The 22,961-nt window shown below is 41.9% G+C and overlaps 1 protein-coding gene across 2 annotated transcripts in view; it reads right to left on the reverse strand.

Annotated features, from left to right (window-relative positions):
- The window catches only part of KCNQ5 (potassium voltage-gated channel subfamily Q member 5), a 630,518-nt gene that overhangs the window by 214,289 nt on the left and 393,268 nt on the right, over positions 1–22,961 (reverse strand). For both annotated transcript variants that reach the window (XM_027972759.3, XM_027972758.3), the window contains exon 2: positions 3,014–3,104. In XM_027972759.3, the coding sequence (XP_027828560.1) occupies positions 3,014–3,104 (91 nt within the window). The remainder of the gene's footprint in view (positions 1–3,013; positions 3,105–22,961) is intronic.

The following is a 22,961-nucleotide window of genomic DNA, read 5'->3' on the forward strand; positions in this document are numbered from 1 at the left end:
ACAGAAACAGACTCACAGACATAGAAAACAAACTGATGGTTATCAAAGGAGATGGGGAGTGGGGAGCGGGACAGATTAGGAGTTTGGGATCAGTAGATACCAACTGCCATACACAAAATAAACAACAAGGCCCTACTTGTTGCATAGCACAGGGAACTATATTCAACACCCTCTAATAAACCATAATAGAAGAGAATATAGGAAAAAATATATATATATTGGAATCATTTTGCTATACACCAGAACTAACACAACACTGTAAATCAACTATACTTCAGTTAAAAAATATACAAATGAATATCAAAACTGTCATGTTGAGTATAAGAAGCCAAACACAAGACTCTGTATAATACCTCATTCCTTCGCTCAACACAATGACATACGTAATTTCATATATATGACGTACTTTGTTATACAGCCCTAAGCAACTAATACACATGACACACAATAGGTGTTTGTCAAAACTCATGAAAGTAGACACTTAAAATGCATGCTAATTATTCCGTGTAAATTGTATCTTAATAGACTTGATTAAAAACAAGGGAATTGGAGAAAAAAAAGACTGAGGGATAAAAGAAGACTTACCAATGGCCAATGGGTACACAAAAAGCCCTCGACATCACTAATCGTCAGGGAAATGCAAGTCAAAACCACAGTAAGATTTCACCTCACACCTGCGAGAATGGCTGAATGAAAAATCGAGGGGTCAGTGTTGAGGAGAATATGGAGAAAAGGGAACCCTCCTACACGGTTGGTTGGTTGGAATGTAAAATGGGTGCAGCCACTGTGAAAGACAGTGTGACGTTTCCTTATAAAACCAAAACCAGAATCACCATGTGACCCAGCAACCCTACTCCTGAGTATTTATCTGAAGGAAATGGAATTAAGGTCTCAAAGAGACCTCTGCACCCCCATGTTCACCGCAGCACTGGGCACAACAGCCAGGACCTGGAGACTATCTACCCACGGTACATACACATAGAAATGGAATACTATTCAGCCCTAAAAAGAAATCTTAGCATTGTGACGGCATTGGCAATTCTTATGCTAAGTGAAATAAGTGAGACAGAGAATATGGCATGCTCTCAGTCACATGTGGGATCTAAAAATCAAAACTCCCGACCTCACAGAAGCAGAGTAGCGCGACTGTGCAGGTGGGGTGAGGGAGATGGGTGAAGATGCTCAGAGGATATGGGCCCCCTATTACAAGACAAATGAGTTCTGAGGGTCTAACATGCAGCGTGGTGACTGTAGGTAATATCCTGTACTGTATATCTGAATGTTGATAAAGGAGTAGATCTTCAGCATTCTCATCACACAGACACACACACACAGACACACACACACACACACACACACACACACACAGGTAACCATGTGCATGATGAAGTGTTAACTAAGTTTACTGTGGCAGTCATTTTGCAGTATATATGTATATAAAATCATCACACTATATACGTCAACTTACACAATATATGTCACTATATCTCAATAAAACTGGCAAAAACAATGAGAGGTATAAAACATCTACATTTTTATATATTCACATATACTTTAGTTACTGAACTCTGGTTAGTTGTCTACTGCTCAGGAAATCTTAAAAATCATGATATTAACCAGCTTTTGCCTTTTTAATAGCATACATAGGTTTCTTTGAACTATTTAGAAACTCTTTAGCAAGGACTGAATTGCTCAGACCACTTGGTGTATGAGGCTAAAAGCCCACTTTCTACCCCAGTGGAACCCCTGGAAATGGAACAAATCCCCAGTGGGCTCTTTAGCCTATTTGTTGTCTGCCTGGGATTTAAAATAGTAACCTTGATGTTAGCAATATATTGCTGAGTACAATTCGTATGGAAACAAATCGGAAAAGATTCATTCCAGGTTCGAAAGTGATTTCTCCTTCATGTAGGATGGAGTCTGGATGAAGGCTTGGTAACTCCACGCACAACCCAGTTTCTGACAGAGCAAGGTAAAGAGCAGCTCTCCAGGTTATATGAGTTGACGCTTTTCACTTCCTGCCTTCAAGGTAAGAGTACTCTCCTTTATAAAATGTTCACTGCTGTGGATAACCAATTTCTGTTTATTAGGGCACACAGTCATCTTACTCCAGCCCCCTCTTTCTATCTTTCCCTCTCTAGTCCACCACATTTTATGGAAAAGTAAGTTGTTCCAATTTATAGCTCATTCAGACAGTTTTGAGACTGTCAAGTCTGATACTCTGGGACATGGTGAGTAGGTCAAAATGGATGTAAATGAACCAAACTTTCAATCAGCTGTGATTAAATGAACCAAACTTTCAATCAGCTGTGATTTAAGTATACAGTGCTATAGTTCAGTTGTAATAGAATGGATAAGAGCTGAAAAGGCCCAGAATAATTCAGACTAGAATATCTTGTGGTATTTTTCCATCTTAAAATGAATCGAGTAATTCTCTCTGGTTGAGGATTGACAGCGTAATAGAAACAGAGCAAACTGCAGAATATTTCACCAGGTAACTGCATTAGCAGCAAAATTCATAATACAGTCTGTTGGTTGAAGAAGAGCATGAAGGCTTCTGTTTGCTTATGAGGTGCTATATTCTCACAGTTCTTGGCCAATTATAGTAGCTATATTGCCAAATTGTGGTTATCAGAAAACACTGTCTACCCTGTAACTTTTAACAATATTATGAGAGACTGCATGGATGCTGATTCTCCTTGTAATTAATTGTGGGGGAGAAACATAATTAAAACTGCTTCCAAATATTGTCTTCTACTTAGGAGGCAACAATCACATAAGATACTGCTACATAACAGCAATCTGGAATATTTCCATGTATTCTAGAGGACTGACTAAAGATTAAAAGAGCGGGCAAACGTTTCAGTGACATTTGAGACTTTCATACTGCACAGAAACTCTTGTTTTTTCTAGAGATATCTTTTTGCGGGACAAAATGCATTGCATAAATATTATAGACAGTCCACATATTACGTAAACTTTACGTACACATTTGTTTTTATGTTTCACTTACCAGAATCAAGAGGCAACTTGAAGCCAATTTGGTGTGCTCAGGGATGGTGGAAAACACTGACAAAATCAAGCAACCAAAGACGAGGAGAAAACTGTAAAACAACAAAATAAGAGAAATCCGATGAGAACCTGGCCTTAGGATGACAGACTTAATTTATTTCTAATGGATAAAGTACAAGATCCATTTGAACTGACATTGATTAAATTGTAAAAGCTCTAAAAGTGGCTAGCCATTTTAAATATCAAAGTACAATGTGATGTCCATTGCACGTGGGGCTCCTTTGTAACTTTATTGATGAGGGGTGTGTGTGTGTGTGTGTGTGTGTGTGTGTGTATTGCGTGCTATGCTTAAATGTCCTCCCTTGGCTAGGAATCTGTAAATTTCCTACCAAGAGCTCTCCTGAGCAGGCATCCTGAAAGGCTCAGAAGTGTGTTTTGCTTTCCTGTTTGGAGCACAAACTGTAGCCACTCTGCTGTCAAAGGGGCAGACTCACCCTCCTGTTTGGCAGCTTTGGTGAATCGTCAAGCGTTCTGAGTGGTTACTAAGCCATTGGCTCCTTTTTGGAGTCCAACATTGCTCCCGGATTCTCATTTGTCATTTCTTTATTTTAATAATAAGAACAGAAAGTGACTTCTTCTACCCATATGCTTTCCATTCCTTTCCGGTCAAACCCTTACAGAAATGCCCCCCTGCCCAGCTTCATTTGCGCTGTAGTGACAGGGAGCATGTCTACCAGTCAGTTTGCAGGCATTTTGATTCCTAGAAATACTGAACCTCTGGGGCCCCAGGGTGGGAAACCAAGTTCTCAAAGTAAATGTCTAATAAAACAGGCAGGCTTGGTTTCAACGTTGAAAATTTACTTATCCTGAAATTTGGAAAAAAAAAAAATCCCAATAGCTGAGCTACTTGCTCTAAGTCATATTTTTTCACTTTGAAAATAATTTGATTATACATAGCTATATTGCCAAATTGTGGTTTTCAGAAAACACTGAACAATATTATAAGAGACTGCAAGGATGCTGATTCTCCTTGTAATTTATCGTGGTGGAGAAACAAAATTAAAACTGCTTCCAAGGATTGCCTTCTACTTATGAGGCAATGATAACATAAAATACTGCTACATAATAGCAATCTGGAGTGTATCTTTGCATTTTAGAGGACTGACACATAATTTCATCTCTTACTCAACAATCTCCTTTAAAACATCAGCTCTGTGTTCTTTAGCATCGTGTGGATCTAGCCTTTGCCCCCTCTTGTCTTCCCCTGACAAGTCTGCATGTCTTTCTATTACACAGAACTAGGGCTCCCAAGAGTTCAAAGCCAGGGATTGGTGACTTATGGACAAGGGACAAATCTGGCCCTAATGTCTGTTTTTGTACATAAAGTTTTATTGGCACACAGCCACACTCATTCACTTGTGTATTGCCTATGGCTGCATTCATGAAAAACTGCAGAACTGAGATTTGTGTCCTAAGCATGAGGCTGGGATGTTTACTCTGTAGCCTTTAGAGGAAAATTTGCTGACTCCTGATTGATACCAAGCATTCCTTCTTTTTTTTTTAAAATTTTTATTTTTACTTTATTTTACTTTATAATACTGTATTGGTTTTGCCATACATTGACATGAATCCGCCACGAGTGTACATGAGTTCCCAAACATGAACCCCCCTCCCACCCCATATCATCTCTCTGGATCATCCCCATATCATAAGAGACTACTATCAGCAATTATATGCCAATAAAATGGACAACGTGGAAGAAATGGACAAATTCTTAGAAAAGTACAACTTTCCAAAACTGAACCAGGAAGAAATAGAAAATCTTATCAGACCCATCACAAGCACAGAAATTGAAACTGTAATCAGAAATCTTCCAGCAAACAAAAGCCCAGGTCCAGACGGCTTCACAGCTGAATTCTACCAAACATTTCGAGAAGAGCTAACACCTATCCTCCTCAAACTCTTCCAGAAAATTGCAGAGGAAGGTAAACTTCCAAACTCATTCTATGAGGCCACCATCACCCTAATACCAAAACCTGACAAAGATGCCACAAAAAAAGAAAACTACAGGCCAGTATCACTGATGAACATAGATGCAAAAATCCTCAACAAAATTCTAGCAATCAGAATCCTTATTTCTATACATCCATTTCGGTTCAGAAGCGAAGTGGATCTGCTGCTAATTACTCACATTCAGAGGTTTCCTATAAGCAAGACACTGTGCTAAGTCCCTTTCACATGCACGTTCCACATTATCCTCTCAAATTCATGAGAAATCTCATTGCTCCTGTTTCGTAAACATGAAAACTGACCGGAAGAGGTTTCGAGCACTGTCTGTCCTGGAGTCACAGAGCAGTGTTGCTGAGGAGCAGGGAGGATAGCAGTGATGGTCTGGCAAGACTCTTGGAGTTGGAGGTTGTCGGGGGGTCGGGGGGGGACTTCTCTCTCTCTTCCCACTGAGAGGGAAGTAGTTACCACTCTGAATAGCAGAAGCCTTCAAGAAGGACTTCAGGGAAGGACGCTACTAGGGAGAAAACTTGGTGTCTGAGTTAATAACCACTCATCATACTTTTGACTCATGTACTTCGTGATTCAGGATTCTTTCAATTCTACTTTCAGTTGGCCCTAACAGACTGGGAATTGTAAACTAGAAATCAAATTCCAGCACACCTACACCTTGAAGTACTCATCCTTCATGAATGAAAGTGAAACCCAGGGATCACTAAAGTAGCTCGGAGGATGATATGGCATCAAATACAGACAGTGACAGATGTTTCCCTGGTGAGTGACTGCTATCTATAGATGCCTCCCGAGTCCAGGGTGAGCCAAAAACATGCAGAGCAGCAAGCAGGGGATGGCTCAGTCACGAAGACACCGTCTCCTCCAAGAGCATCTCAATAGTGGCTTCATGACCCCCATGTGTATTTTCAAAACAGACCTACATCACTAGCCCTTTTGCTAGTGCCTTCTTCATTAACAGCTGGGTGTTGCTTAATCTTTTTCCTTCAGGTTACTACTTTGCCCATTCTCTCTCTTGAGCTGATCTTACCCTCCTTTTTAACACGAGTAGTTTCTGTACTAGAACTCTGTTATTTCTATGGGAGCCCAGCTGAAGACAGAAAACCAAAGACCTCCACTGCTCTGGCTGCCCAAGAGGATATGGATGCGCAACTACATTTATTAATTCCCAAATTCCTTCCTTCCTTCAACCATTCATCCACTTGTCCAATCAGCAAATACTGATTAAGCATATGATACTAGGCTGAGTCACAAGGATATAACAGCAAACAAGACTTTCTTTTTCTGCCTTTGCAGAGTTTATGATCTGTTGAGGCATACAGGGTAGCAAACAGATGTAAAAAGTAAATGAAAATTCTGAGTGATGACTGCAAAGATAGGGAAGATGCAGGGGATGACAGGAGCATACGGGAGAGGAGGAATCGCACGGGGCTGGTTACTCGGTTTGTGGAGTTGGTGCACAGTGAACATGTAGGGACCCTTTGTTAAAGGTTATGCAGAATTTCAAGGCAATGACAGTGGAGCATGACACCAAGTGTGGCACCCTTCTAGGTTCTGGGCTCCATGAGACTGCACAGGCGGCACACCTACAAAGTCAGACCTGGGGTTTGGGAAGACTTCTTGGAGCAGGCAAGGACTGAAACGAGCCCTGAAGGCCCAGGAGGGTTGGTCTGCATTATGGTTGTGTGGCTGGGGAAAGGGATGCTCTAGGCCATTCAACTGCGTGGGTGAAGGCCAGGTGCTGCTGCTGCTGCTGCTGCTAAATCGCTTCAGTCATGTCCAACTCTGTGCGACCCCACAGATGTCAGCCCAACAGGCCCCCCCATCCCTGGGATTCTCCAGGCAAGAACACTGGAGTGGGTTGCCATTTCCTTCTCCAAAGCATGAAAGTGAAAAGTGAAAGTAAAGTCGTTCAGTCGTGTCCGAATCTTCGCGATCCCATGGACTGCAGCCTACCAGGCTCCTCCATTCATGGGATTTTCCAGGCAAGAGTACTGGAGTGGGGTGCCATCGCCTTCTCCAAGGCCAGGTGCAAGCATCACCAAAATTCACTAGTTAATCAACAGGGTAGAGTTAGTGAACTCCTTCTAGCTAGCTTATTCTTTGGTGGTTCATGAAAAGTGTAAAGCAAGTCATTCAACTTCATTTTTTTTTAACATAGGAATCATCTTGGCTCCATTGAAAGCATGTACTGAGTACCCTCCATGAAAGACACCATGCCAAGCATAACTGAGAGATGAGAACAAACCAAAGTAGACCCTATCCTTAATGAGCAGTGTAGGGAGTGAGGGGAACACACAAGACAGTCATCATGAAGGCAGAGACAGATACATGCTGGGAGAAATATCACAGAGCCTGAAAGGAAGTGCCGGGGTGGGGGTGGGGGTGTTCTGTTCAGTTGGGAGATGTGGAAGCATGTCAAGAAAATCTCCAAAAGTGGGTGTTGCTGGAGCTGGTCTTTGAAGGAAAGGTTGGGCTTTGACAAGAGAAATTTCTGGAGAAACACATTCCAGAAGGAGAGTACAGTAGGAGAGAGGCAAGAAGCCAGAAAATGGATGAGATAAAGTATCTGCTCCCTGTTTCATGGAACAAGAAGTTACTGAGTTTAACTGTAGCATGGATGGGCCAGGTGGCTTGAATTGGGAGTCTGTGGCCATGATGGATAATACTTCAGGGTCTGTCTTTAGTTCAGCAGACAGTGGAGGCCACTGAACAGGAAGTAGCCTTTGTTTCTGAACAGGAAGCTCATCTCATCAGAGGTGCCCTCTGGGAAGATCAAGTCAGCAGCCACGTGCGTTAGGACGTCTCTGAGTAGCTGAGAAATAGGGTCAGGAGTAATGGTGACTTGGGTTAGGTTGAGAGCTTGCTGGCAGAAATGACGCAGCCTGGAGGGATGTTGTGAAAGCAGTAGCTCTCTCACTTGGTAGCTCTTGGCCTTGCAGGTAGAGTTTGGGAAGGGGGTGGGGGCTGAGAAATCCAAGGTCTCCATCCGCACTTACTGGTGACATTCTTAACAAGTCAGGAGGGGAAAAGTCAGGGAGTGAGGAGGAAAACGAGATTCTGAGAAGACCCAATCTTGGACACCCACATGGAACTGTGGGTCTGAATCTTGGGCACAAGGTCTGGCTGAGATACAGGAGTGCCCTCCTCTGGGAGGAAGCGAATGAACAGAGAGTGCAGAATGAGCACAGAAGGTTCAAATGGCATCCAGGCTAGCTGGGGACACTTCCTGATCTTGGAGAGTGGCATCATGGGAGCAACAGACACACGCTGCTGTGAAGTAGCTCTGGGTGGCCCTGCCAGAGACAGAGCCCTTGGCTGCAGAAGCACTGGGCCGACAGCATCACCCGAGGGGACTGCCTGCACTGCTGGGTCTGAGTGTGGCTCTGCTGACCTCACTGCTCCTGAAGGTCTCACACACCCGTGTGCAGTCTGACAACGACCCTACTCCACCTCTCTGCAGGCTGGATAGAAGTGGGAGCAGAGGCAAGAGTCACTGGACATGGGGTGTCTTTATCTAGGGTATACAAGTCCCCAAGGGGTCTGTAGGTAGAATTTCAGGGAGGGGTGAATGCGGATGGGAAAAATTATATCTTTGTCACAAATCATGGAAAAAAAACCATGATGGTACCATCAGGACTAAAACACCACGATGATATCAGCAGGACTCATGAATCTGTCACTCATAGAAACCACAGGTATTTTCAGACCCCATTCTACAGTTGTAGATGAACCATTTGTGCCTCATCACTATTTCAAGATTATGGTAGTTATTAGACCTACTGATGGGAATTGTTTTTTCTTTTTTTTTTACCTCATCAATAAAGAAGCATATGTATAATTCTATCAGACACTTTAATCTTTTAATAATAGCATTTCAAATTTAATTTTTTTCTTTAGTAATCATCTGCATTTTATGCATTTAAAACATTTTTCTGAGGAAAAGCTCACAGGCTTTACCAGACTGCTGAAGGTTCATGGCACACAAAAATTAGAAGCCTGTGGTAGGAGATGAGTCAGGGGCTGGGGAGTGGAAAATGACCTGTTAGGCACGGGTCACCAACTTACTCGGGTAATGTTTCTTTTTTTTTAATCCTAGAGCATTTTAGATATTTATTTTCATGTATTTAGTCCTAATTGTTTATTTTCCCCCTACAGGTAGATTTTAAAATAATTTTTTTAAAATATGAATATTTATTCTCTTATAATTAATTGTGTAATATCATAACATCTGTATTCCTAGAAAATCATTCTGTAACAACTATTGGCTTTTACTTTGCCTGAAGCAACCATCTATATCTTGTTTCTTAGGAAATTCACTTTGATGTGGACTTTCTGTCCTTTAGAATGCACAGATTATTATAAGAGGAAAAGAAGGGTATTTACGATACAAAATATTGTCAGTCAGAAGACCTCTGTGTTTATCCCAGAAACCTACCATCAGCTTCTGTGGGCTTAAATTAGCCCAGTTTGTCACATTTACTGTGGTGCGTGCATGCTCAGCCCCTTAAGCCGTGTCTGACTCTTCACCATCCTGTGCCTATAACCCACCAGGCTCCTTTTACTTTGGGAGAAGGGTCTACTTGGAAATAATGTGGGTGTTTGTGCAATAGATGACATCTGTGACTTCGGAAGCCAGTTTACGCTTTGAGCAGGGGTTCATTCGGGAAGAATTAAAGTGATGGGAGAAATCTGTATGCAGGTCAGGAAGCAACAGTTAGAACGGGACATGAAACAACAGACTGGTTCCAAATAGGAAAAGAAGTGTGTCAAGGCTGTATATTGTCATCCTGCTTATTTAACTTCTATGCAGAGTACATCATGAGAAATGCTGGACTGGAACAAACACAAGCTGGAATCAAGATTGCCAGGAGAAATATCAATCACCTCAGATATGCAGATGACAACACCCTTATGGCAGAAAGCAAAGAGGAACTCAAAAGCCTCTTGATGAAAGTGAAAGAGGAGAGTGGAAAAGTTGGCTTAAAGCTCAACATTCAGAAAACAAAGATCATGGCATCTGGTCCCATCACTTCATGGGAAATAGATGGGGAAACAGTGGAAATAGTGTCAGACTTTATTTTTTGGGGCTCCAAAATCACTGCAGATGGTGACTGCAGCCATGAAATTAAAAGATGCTTACTCCTTGGAAGAAAAGTTATGACCAACCTAGATAGTATATTCAAAAGCAGAGACATTACTTTGCCGACTAAGGTCCGTCTAGTGAAGGCTATGGTTTTTCCAGTGGTCATGTATGGATGTGAGAGTTGGACTGTGATGAAAGCTGAGCACCAAAGAATTGATGCTTTTGAACTGTGGTGTTGGAGAAGACTCTTGAGAGTCCCTTGGACTGCAAGGAGATCCAAACAGTCCATTCTGAAAAAGATCAGCCCTGGGATTTCTTTGGAAGGACTGATGCTAAAGCTGAAACTCCAGTACTTTGGCCACCTCATGCGAAGAGTTGACTCGTTGGAAAAGACTCTGATGCTGGGAGGGATTGGGGGCAGGAGGAGAAGGGGACGACAGAGGATGAGACAGCTGGATGGCATCACTGACTGGATGGACGTGAGTCTGAGTGAACACCGGGATTTGGTGATGGACAGGGAGGCCTGGCGTGCTGCAATTCACGGGGTCGCAAAGAGTCGGACACGACTGAGCGATTGAACTGAACTGAACTGAACTGAAAGTGATGGGAAAATAACGCAAGTCATGCAACATCGTTCACACAAACACACACCTCAGCCCCGCAGGAGCTGCGGTGAATAACATGGTGGAGAAGGAGAAGAGGGGCTGAGGGAGACAGCATGCTCTGAGGCGGCTGAGCTCAGCCAGCAGGCCGACTTAGAGCACAGGCTTCTGTGGTGCAGCAACTGCACACTCCTACCTAGAAGGTGCTCTTGGCAAAGAGTTTGGGGGACGATATGCTTTCCACGCGTAACTGTCCATGTGAGTCAAGTATGTAGGAAAGTTCTGGGGTAGGATGATCACAAATGTCTGAAAGAACTCGAATTGTGGAATTAAAATAAAGAATGACAACAGGAAGTAGATAGGAAGTTTTCAAAGAAAACAGTTCTTTAGAAGAAACTTCTGAAGGAACTTCAACCCTGCCTCTGACTTCTCATGAATTTCTCAGTACTGCCTTATTAGAGTGTGTATCTGAGGCAAGACCTCACGGTGCACAGTGAGTCACAAGGACCGGAGCGCATGCGACGGGATCAGCGGCCACAGATAACCTGCCCGCTGCCACCACTTGTCTGAGGAAGTGCTGCCTGAGAAATCTGGAAAGAAGGCTGAGAAATCTGCCTAAGGAAACTGGAACCCAGTGTTTTTTTTTTTTTCCCTTTGGCATCCTAAATTTGCCTTTATTTCTAAACTTGGCACTTTGTAAATGTCCTTCTTGTATAATTTTTCCATAAAAGGGCATTTTGCACATGAAATCTATCCACCACATGCCCTAACTTCCATTGCAAAGCAATGGAAATTAAATACATTTTTGGTGTCTTTAAAGGTGGTTTGGTGTCTTTAAAAGTGAGAAAACTCTGTAAGGCTTGTGTTTTGAAGACAAGTGAAATCCCATGATCCATCAAGCTAAAGCACCATCTATTGCTTCTGGGGAAAATGCTGAGGTTTTACTTTAAGAAGGCAGTAATCTTTCAACATATTTGTCTCCTTGCCTTGGCTGCTATGAAGCTTGGTGGTGAATTTGTGACTTGGTAGTAACGGCACAGATCCTTCTGGCAAGGATTAAGGATTAATGTCACTCCTGACTTCTTTAAATTATCCTATCGTCTCACCTTTACTATATTACTTCAGTCACTGCGTATTTACTGGCACTGCGCACTTTGGCATGGTCTGTGCTTAACAGGGCCTTCAGTTTAGTGCGGCCACAGACCTTCGCTTATTTTTATCCACTTATACCATATGTGTTTTGTTAGCAGCCTCGAGTACTTTCTGGATGATGCAGGGTATCCAGGGTGTACTTCATAAAGATATGATTTTGTCCGTAACTTCTCTTTCCTTGAAATAGAAATATTAATGCAGCCTAAAATTGTACTCTTTTTAAAGAAGCAAATGACACCACCGGTTCAAATTTAACAATGTAAACTAAATCTAAATTTCTCTCACTTAAATTTCTGAAAAGCTTACATTTACTGCTTTTACATTTTATTATGTTAATCTTGATTCATTTATTCCTAACATGAACTACCAACTCCCTACTCCAAGAATCCCCAAATGCACCGTGCTTGTCTTCAGAGGGAACAGAACACCGTTTCCTAAAGGGCCCGGGGCTACAATTCAGAAACCATCAGTCAGGCCCTTGCCTCGGCGAGCTCTGTTTCTGCGTCCTTTCCAGGAGACACCGAGACTGAAAACTAGTGTAGACAGTCAAGAAATAATGAATTTAAAATAAAAACAAAACCAGTCTTCCTACTGTCGTATATTCATGCATGAAACCGGACATTCTATTTGACATTTGATATTGTTTCCCTGTTGCATTTTCCTCTGCAAATAACATCAACTGGAATTCTTATTTGCTTGTTCATTTTAGTCTCTTCTGCGAGAAAGTAAGCTCCATGAAGGCAGGAACCTTCTCTCTCTGATTTGCTACTAACCACTAACTAGAATCAGGTCTGGTGTAGGTGCTAGTAAATTCATTTACTCATACAACACATATTACTCAGAATTTGCAATGTGCCAGGCAGCGTTCTTGGTGCTGAAGGCACCGCAGTGTATAAAATAGACAAAAACCTCTGTTGTAGGATAACCGGGTTGCAAACAGTGTCAACAACTAAAACGCATATGTTAGAGAGTGATAACTGCTAAGGAGGTGGAAAACCCCTACACAAGCAGGGGAGGACAGGGTGGAGATGAAGTTTGGACAGAGTGCCCAGGAAGGTCTTATTAAAAAGGTAAACATTTGAATTTCACAAGTGATAGCCCTGACCCATCAAGCCGAAGCAGCAGCGCACTTGGAATTCAGCCTGGTGCAGGCCTGCTTTTGTCACGCCAATTTCCCGTCTTAAAAGGTATGGTTCCTTTCTCTTGTTGTCACATCCAAACTCCTTTGTTAGGGTTTTAAGATCCCCACCGGAACATTAACTCCACCATTTTCCAGAGAGACCCTCTGGGCAGCTCTGTTTCCGTTCTATTTTCTGCACGACATCATCTGTAATGTAATAATGGGAGTAATAACCAAACTACATCCTTCCGCAAGCTGCTGCGTCTGAGTCAGTCAGTCACGTGGCAGCTGGTCCCCGCCCAGCCACCGCCCCCCCCACCACCTCGTCACCCCCCGCCTCTGCCCCGTCCATACACCTCACTGCATCTCCCCTAGAACTGTTTTAAAGACTAAAAGAGGATGCATCAAACTCAGAGTTGGTGTGTTTTAACCTAAAAACCAAGTATTTAAATACCAAATTGAGTTAAAAATGCCAACTGAGCATCCCACTGACACACAATTGCTACACAATTTCCACCAGTTTTACTAACAAGGATGAAATCATGAAAAGAATTAAAGTGACTGATTATTTAAAACCCCTGCTTATAAAGGAAGCCATCTGAAAACGTCTCACATGTAGCAATGCCCAGCGGGGCCTGAGGGGCTCAGGTCACCTCATGCTGTGTCTAGGTGAGCCCACGTGAATGACAACGTGACCTTGGGCTGGAACTTCTGTGACCACCTTCCCCAGGCTTACTAGTCACAGTGCCTTCCTGACATACAACAGCCGTGGGCAGCTGGACCTCCGTGTCCAGTCGCTCATTACTCCAGCTTCTGGAAAGGACTTGAGGCTGCTCTAAGTTAACGGGCGGCAGCACTGAGAAGCTGCTGGGCTGCAGCCTGTACCTGGGAAGGAACCTTGGTGGAATTGACTAGACAGAGATTCTCCCTTAAAATGAGCTCCAAGAACTACAGGCCAGATTGCCATGCTGATGAACAGGCCACATGCGGTTGAAAAGGCCTTAGAAGAATAACATGCTAATTACAGTCATGAAAGAAGTAAAAGTCGTTTGCGAAGGTTAAGAAAGAGACAATGTTGTACAATCTATGTGAATGTGGCTTTCAAAGGCATCTTTTCAAGAGGTAATTTTGGGGCTGACATCATGGAAAATGATCCAGACTAATAGTCTTGATAATATGCACCCATGTGAATTAAATTTTCCATGCTTTGTTTCAAAAGGTCTGTTTATGCAAGAAACTGAGCTATGGCAAAGGTTGAAAACATATGTTAAACGATGTTTGACAATAGTTGTCTGGCCTGAATGATTTTTCCATAAAAGAAATGGTTAATATAGTAGGCAAATAATAACTTAATTATTGCAATTTTCTATGAATATATGATAATAGCCATTACATTATCTGAAAATGAGTAACAGAAATTCTGAAGTAACTTAAATATTTTTACTGGGAACAAAGTGAAAGGGGATAAAAATAGGCTTTAAATTTATTTTTCCCTGCAAGCAAAAAGCTATTTTAAAGTACTATATTTGATAATAAAAAATCAATTATGAATTTGGTTTCTTTCAACTGATTAGACCCATATGATCCACTTACTTTAAAAACAGACTTTCCTTGAAAGGTTTCCTGAGAGCAATCACATTACATGGGAAATCTCAGTGCAACTCTTTGTTACAAATAAGCCAAAAAGACCCATCACTTCCCATGAAATGAGAGTATTAAGCTTCGCAAAATAAAAACTTTCAACCAATGGAGCCAGGTTATTCTATGGGGGCCATGGAGTGGGGAATTGCTACTGATTTTCTCTAGTCTATTTGGCCTACAGAAATAAATTTTTAAAGTGACTAAACTAGCAGTTAAGTTTAGTACCCTTGGCAAGTTAAGTACCCTTGGCAGTAGACTTTATGATGTACAACATCAGGAAAAACTAAACCCAGCAGACAGATGTTTCCAGAGAGTAATAACCATAAACTTTGAAACTACTGCGCATGTAAGTACCTGCCCAAGGGGTAAGGAAGATACCTTTTTCTTTGGGGACTGGCCTACAATGGTTTTTGTGGCTCTTGGTGACCCAGGCTGAAAGGAAGTTGAAAGCCAGCATTATACTGACTGGAGCTGCTGAAGAGTTTATGGAACAAAACAAAAAGAGTTTATGGAGCAAAGTTGGAAAGTAGTGGACAGACTGTACAGAACATTCCCACCTCTAAAAATATATTTGCAATCAGTTGTAAAAACTATAGACACTCCTCTGGGGCTGCTAAGTAAGTAAACATGTCTGCTTTCTCTTTCTGTTTCTATGTAAGTAAACATCAAGAACATTTTTTGTTTACAAAGCATTGAAGTTGGTGATTCCACATATATGATAAACAAAACTGAGGTGAGTGTGGTCAAAAGGGTGGAGCAGGAAAACCCTGAGTTCACCTTCCCCCATGGGCACACCAAAATTACAGCTGTTTACACAGCAACTCTCCACAAAAACCACCTAAGGACTAGCAGAAAAAATTTCCCACAACTAAAGATATGAAGAAAAAAACCACAAGACGGGTAGGAGGGGCAGAGGTACAGTTTGGTCAAGACCCACACCCTGGGGTAGACGGAACAAACAGGAAGACGATCACAATTGTAGAGGTTCTGAATCCCACGTTGGGCTCCCAATCTCAGGGACCTTGCACTGGAAAGACAGGCCCCCACAACACCTAACATTAAAGGCCAGTGGGGCTTAGGCACAAGACAGCCAGAGGACTGTAGGAAACAGACTCTACTCTTAAAGGGAGTGTAGAATATCTCACGAGCTCCGAGTCCAAGTTCAGAGGCAGTAATCTGAAAGAAGCCTAAGTCCTAGCTGCTTGCTGATCTCAGGGCAATGCCTAGAGAGGCAGGAGGCCACTGGGACTCCCCCTGGTGACACAGATGCTGCAAGCAGCCATTCTAGGGAGATCATTTTATCATAAGGACACTGATGCAGGCACACACCAGTTGGAGTTTTTCTTCCAGCCTATTAGCACTGGGCGCTTACCTGCCTCCTAGCAGGCCAGAACCGAACCTGGGTTCGCTGGTTCCCACAGTCAGTCCTGGTGGGATCTGGCCCTGCCAACCAGTGGGCCAGTAGTCACTGCACAGTGCAGGGCCTGGTAGCTAACTGGCCACCTGATGGGATGAGCTGACTCATTGGAAAAGACTCTGATGCTGGGAAAGATTGAGGGCAGGAGGAGAAGGGGGCAACAGAGGATGAGACGGTTGGATGGCATCACCCACACGATGGACATGAGTTTGAGCAAACTCTGGGAGACAGTGAAGGATAGGGAAGCCTGGCATGATGCAGTCTATGGAGTTGCAAAGAGTTGCGCATGACTTATTGATTGAACAACAACAACTACATATACAATGGAATATTATTCAGCCACAAAAGGCATGCATTCTTGCCATTTTGACTAAATGGATGGACCTATAAAGTATTACACTAAGTGAAATAAGTGAGATGGATAAAGATAAGTATTGTAAAATTTCATTTATAGTTGGAATCTAAAACTAATAAAAAATACAGAAATAGACCCAGATATAGAGAACAAACTAGTGGCTTGTCAGAGAAGAGGAATTGGGGTAATGAGTGAGACAGGTAAGGGAGATTAAGAGGTATAAACTTGCAGTTATGAAATAAATAAAGCATGGATGTGACGTACAACATTTGGAATATAGTTGATAACACTGTAATAAGTGTACGGTGACAAATGGTAACTAAACATACATGGTGATCACTTTGCAGGGTATAAAAATATTCACTCGCTATGTTGTACACCTGAAATTGATATAATACTGTAAGGAACGACAGACTGGTTCCAAATAGGAAAAGGAGTCCATCAAGGCTGTATATTGTCACCCTGCTTATTTAACTTCTATGCAGAGTACATCATGAGAAACACTGGGCTGGAAGAAGCACAAGTGGAATCAAGATTGCTGGGAGAAATATGAATAACCTCACATATGCAGATGACAACATCCTTATGGAAGAAAGTGAAGAGGAACTAAAAAGCCTCTTGATGAAAGTGGAAGAGGAGAGTGAAAAAGTTGGCTTAAAGCTCAACATTCAGAAAACGAACATCATGACATCCGGTCCCATCACTTCATGGAAAATAGATGGGGAAACAGTGGAAATAGTGTCAGACTTTATTTTGGGGGGCTCCAAAATCACTGCAGATGGTGACTGCAGCCATGAAATTAAAAGACACTTACTCCTTGGAATAAAAGTTATGAGCAACCTAGATAGTATATTCAAAAGCAGAGACATTACTTTGCCAACAAAGTTCTGTCTAGTCAAGGCTATGGTTTTTCCATTGGTCATGTATGGATATGAGAGTTGGACTGTGAAGAGGGCTGAGCACTGAAGAACTGATGCTTTTGAACTGTGGTGTTGGAGAAGACTCCTGAGAGTCCCTTGGACTGCAAGGAGATCCAACCAGTCCATTCTAAAGGAGATCAGCCCTGGGATTTCTTTGGAAGGACTGATGCTAAAGCTGAAACTCCAGTACTTTGGCCACCTCATGCGAAGAGTTGACTCATTGCAAAAGACTCTGATGCTGGGAGGGACTGGGGGCAGAAGGAAAAGAGGACGATAGAGGATGAGATGGCTGGATGGCATCACTGACTCGATGGATGTGAGTCTGAGTGAACTCCAGGAGTTGGTGATGGACAAGGAGGCCTGGCGTGCTGTGATTCATGGAGTTGCAAAGAGTTGGACATGACTGAGCGGCTGAACTGAACTGAAGGCAATTATCCTCCAATGGAAAAAACCAAAAAGAGCCACAAACACAAAAAGTGAGACGGAATGTGACTGTGTCTAATTTAACATTATATCCTTCACTGACAGTTCTAGAGATGTTTACTTAATTCTGTTGTTGTTGTTTCAGGTGCATAATTGAAACTAATGCATATTAAGTGGTTATGGAAAATTTAAAAAAAAAGTGAAAGTGGTTAATAGTTGATCATTTTGCTCCAAATCTTCAGTTTTCATGGGCGTCCATCCTTTATCTTAAAATGGAAATATATTTCAATTTCTCCATCAGAAAAGTGACAGTGATGCACTAAAGAAGCCCTACTATCCTCCTCAATGTAAAGTCTAGTTGTTTCTGTATACTCTGATGTTTCTGCTTCTATTCTGAGAGCAGTGGCAGGAAGGCTGTGCTAATGAAGAGCCAGAAATGTTTATGATTCCTAGGCCCTTCAAAATACACGCGGCTGGCAGGGACTGAGAAGCATCAGCTGCAAAGTCTAGGGAGAAAATATATTATTTCCTCTTCTTGCCATAAGAGAATCTAGGCTATGTCTTTTCCCACTAGTTATTTCCCTTTGCAGTAGAGGAAGGGAAAGAAGAAAGATTTACATCAGAGTTTGGCAAACTTTCCTTGTAAAGGACCAGGTCATAAGTATTTCAGACTTGGCGTGAGCCATAAGGTCTTTCTTGGAACTATTTAGCTCTGCAGTTGTAGCACAAAAACAGCCACAGACAATACTCAAAGAATGGTGTGGCTGTGTTCTAATAAAACTTTATTTACAAAAGCAGGCAGTGTACCAGATTTAATGGACAAAGGTTCTAATGTTTTCTTTCCACTGAGTAAAATAAAATTAGTTTTTAAAATAAAAATTTTTAGGTATGGATCTTCTCTTCCTAACTAAAAGTTTATAGCCCTATCAATAAAGTATGACTGTGATAGACAGTAATCTATAGCCGCTAAACAATAACTGAAGGCCATGTGCTGTTGAAAGCAGGATACTTTTTTTCTGCTTATTTGGGGTATCAGTGAGTGAAGATGATTCCTTTTCAGTTTGATTTTCATGAACCAAGGGAGTTTGTTCAACTAACTAGTGTTGGATTATGCATTTTAGAAAGCCTGGATTTTAGCTTAGCTTCACTACTTCCGAGCTTGGGACCTGTGATGGCTAACCTGTGATGTGTCAGCTTCACTGGCCACTGAGTGTCTAGGCTGAAAATACTATGTCTGGCTGTGTCTGTGAGCTCGGCTCCAGGTAAGATTAGCATTTGAACTGATGGACCAGTAAAGTAGACAACCCGCCCCATTGTGGGTGCACACCATCCAGTCTGTTGAGGAGGAATTCACCCTCTTTTGTGCCTCGTTGCTTGAGCTGGGATATGCACTTCATCTCATCTTTTCCTGCCCCTGGTCTGGGGTTTATATCAATGCCATTAGCTACCCTGGTTCTCAGGCTTTAGGAATGAACCACACCATTATCTTTCCTGGGTCTCCAGCTTGCAAATGGTAGACTATGGGACTTCTCAGCCTATATAATCACATTAGCCAATTCCTCACAGTAAATATTACATTACATATATATTGCTGCTTCTGTGCTGTGCTCAATTGTGTCTGACTCTGCGACTTCATAGGTTATACCCTCCATGAGATTTCCCAGGCAAGAACACTGGAGTGAAGTTGCCATTTCCTTTTCTAGGGGATCTTACTGATCCAGGGATCAAACCCACATCTCCTGCATTGGGAGGTGGATCCTTTACGCACTGAGCCATCAGGGAAGCCTAAATATATATATATATATATATATATATATATATATATATATATATATATATACACCCACACACACATCCATCCTCTTGGTTCTGTTTCTAAGGAGAGCCCTAATACAGAACTGTTGGCCAAATCTCTTATTTCCTTTGTGCTTTGATTTTCTCATCTGCAAGATGAGAAGCCTAATATCGGCCATGCTGAGGTAGGACTTGATTATATGTGTGATGAAATGAACATACTGTACAAATACATGGTACTCTTGAGAGGATTATGAAGTCCTTGAGAGCAGGCCTTTGTCTTACTTCTTTGAGTTCAAGAAAAATTCATTTAATACCTACTAGGTGCCAGCATTACCCACCAGATCCTTATACAAAGAAGCCACTGAAATAATTATTCATTGACTTGTATTAGTTAAAAGCTATATTTAATAGCAAAGAGAGATTCATCTATTCATTAGTGAAAACCTGAAGGCCTTTCAGAGACTACGTTAGATTTCTGAAAGAAGGAATCCGAAAACCAGCTCTCTGGCAAGGCAACTTACATTCAGATAGTAGTAGCAGAGCTAAGTGAAGGTCGTTACAGTCGTGCCCGACTCTTTGTGATCCCATGGACTATACATGGAATTCTCCAGGCCAGAATACTGGAGTGGGTAGCCTTTCCCTTCTCCAGCGGATCTTCCCAACCCAGGGTTTGAACACAGGTCTCCCGCCTTGCAGGTGGATTCTGTAACAGTTGAGCCTCAAGGGAAGTAGCAGAGGTACGGCTGTGGCAAATGGTTATAGAGAAGAATTTTTTTACCAGTAGATAGAAAGGCAGTGCAGCCTTTCAAACCACAAAAAAGCCATAACAAACAACTGCTCCTGTTTCTATGAAAATATGTCTGTTATAAAACTCGTTAGATTATATTTAGCACCTCCTGTGAAGTCTAATTCTCCTCCACTGAGCAATTAGGGTTGGTATTACTGAAACCACATGTGGAGAAAACCACTGCAAGTTTCTATTTTCAGATTGCTGTGTCAATATTGTATACATGTGCGTACGTAATACACACGTGGCAGTCCATGGAAGCTGGTAGTTATTCTGATTTTTAATCACAGTGGGGGCCAACAGAGAAGGAAATACTGGGGACAAAATAGGAATAAGTGTGCTGGAGTTATTAGGGAGTGAATATTTTCTTGATAGCATTTGTCCTAGAGACAGTCTTCTATAAAAGCCTTCAGCACTCCTGTCAAGCAGTTCAGTAGACATCAGGTAATCAGAGGCTATTCTATCCGGTACCTGAATTTCTGGGATCATCCAGATGCTCTTAGACAACATTAAGAGTCACAGAGATGGTGACAGAAGACAGAGGAGGGAACAACAGTATCTGTGTCTATTATACTCAACCCAAGAACCTCCTCTGATCTTTTAAGTCTGAGAATTTGCTGAACAAGAAGTAGATAAGCATATAAAGATGCCTATAAGTAATCAGCCTGTCCAGTAATGTTTAGGAGACAGAGAGAGATACAGAGTAGAATGAGCTAGAAGTGGGGGAGACCAGAAAAATCCTGCCCCGAACTGCAAATGTGACAGAAGCCGCAGCGCCCCCTGACCCCACCGCTGGCAAACTGTCTGCCCAAGTGAGGAGCCAAGCTATAGGGCTATGTTTATAGATGTGAGACACAATTGCCATTACCGGATTTCAGGGACAATCAAATTTCTGCAACTTTACATGTTATTCTTGTTATCCTTACACTTTGCTGCATGTATGCGTGTACATTTATATACACTCAAGTTATAAAAACAAAAGTGCGAATATATCGTTTTCCCAGATTCAAAAAAATCCCTTTCACAATATCTTAGGAAGATGAATGGAAACATGGCTTTCCAAGCAGACAATAGTTATAAAATAGTTCCTCTGTTTCAAGGGTTTTCAGTTCAGTTACTTTCAAACTTGGATATGTTTTCAGATCAAAAACGCACCTTGTGCTTTAGGCATAAGTAGCTAATTAAATGCTAAAGGACACTTTAAAATAAGGTGCACTTGAAAAAAATGAATATATTGAAATTGAGGAGGAATTGTAAAGTTCAAATTGGCTACTTTTTGCTTGCTCTTTGGTTTATTAGCTTCAAGTATAAATTCATCACATATTGATTGGGTTAGCAGCCAAGCCTACGCTGTTTTTCTTCATCCCTGCAGTAGCACCCTTGAGAGAGGCATGAACTCTAGGTACTAACTACCTTGCAACACCAGTTGACCTCACTGTTTCAACATTTTTGGCCAAGATCGTGTATTTGCACCTGTTTGTAAATATTGTATGTGCATGCACATAAAATCACAGAAGTAAAGATAGAAACAAGCACACAAATAACACAGAAATGTGTAACTTAGCCAAAGTTCCTGGTAATCACTGTTGGCACATTTGCCCATTGCCCTCCCAAATGATCAGTCAACAGTTCAGGAGACAGAACCTGAGTTTTCCCTTTCTCACCTCAGCCCTCCACTGTTTTCAGCTACACTTCTATTTCATGCTAAATCCCACCTCCTGAAATGCTTTTCTTCACCAGCCTACGGCACAATGATTTTTCTGTTCTCCACACCCACAGTGCTTTGAGTTTGCATTCACACATTCACCATAAAATATCTTTGGAAGCTCGGAATTTAGAATTTCCCCAACTTTTTGCAGCTGAATGCCACTGTCCCAAAAGACTTCCACAGGTCCGACCCTTGAAACTGTTTCTCTGTTAAAGACAGAGGGAAAGCTGGGTGCAGCAGGAAAACACAGGGTTCTTTACCATGAGACATGGGGGTGGGGAATCGTGGGTACTTGGGGTTCCTCATCACTAGATGCGAGGGGAATGCTGGATTCAGTGTGAATACCCAGGGCTCCTTATGGTGATATGCAGAGGGAACACGGGGTCCAGCTGAAGTACCTGAGGTTCATTATCAAGAGACTTAGAGCTGTTTGGCATGTAATGTGAATGGTGCGGCTGGGGTAGCTTTTAGTGTCCCTGCGTCTAAAATCCTGATGGAGGAACTGCAACTTGTCAGTCCTCCTGTTGCAAGCCTAAGTGACCCTTGTATCTCTTTGAGCATAATGGGGCTAACTCCACATTCTTGACAGCAGAGAATACATTCTTTTATTTTTTTTTTAACATTTTACCTTTTTTTTTTTTTAAATTGAACAGTTTATTCCTTTAGAGACCTTGTAGTGCATAGCATGGTCTGAAGGTACTGAAGTACCTCCATATTATCTGTTGAATGCTTCATAGAGTTAAAGGAAAATAATGAGAAAGGAATGAAAAAATGTATCAAAACATATGTGCTAAAGGCTTTCACCATACTTTTTTCTTATTAATTTATCTTTAATTAATAAAGGGATGTCTTTTGTTTAGAAATAGATGTTAAAATTATGTAATGTCATTATCTTCCACTGTGCAGACCAAAAGTCACAAAG

Source organism: Ovis aries, chromosome 9 (assembly GCF_016772045.2).
Source record: "Ovis aries strain OAR_USU_Benz2616 breed Rambouillet chromosome 9, ARS-UI_Ramb_v3.0, whole genome shotgun sequence".
Taxonomy (NCBI): Eukaryota; Metazoa; Chordata; class Mammalia; order Artiodactyla; family Bovidae; genus Ovis; species Ovis aries.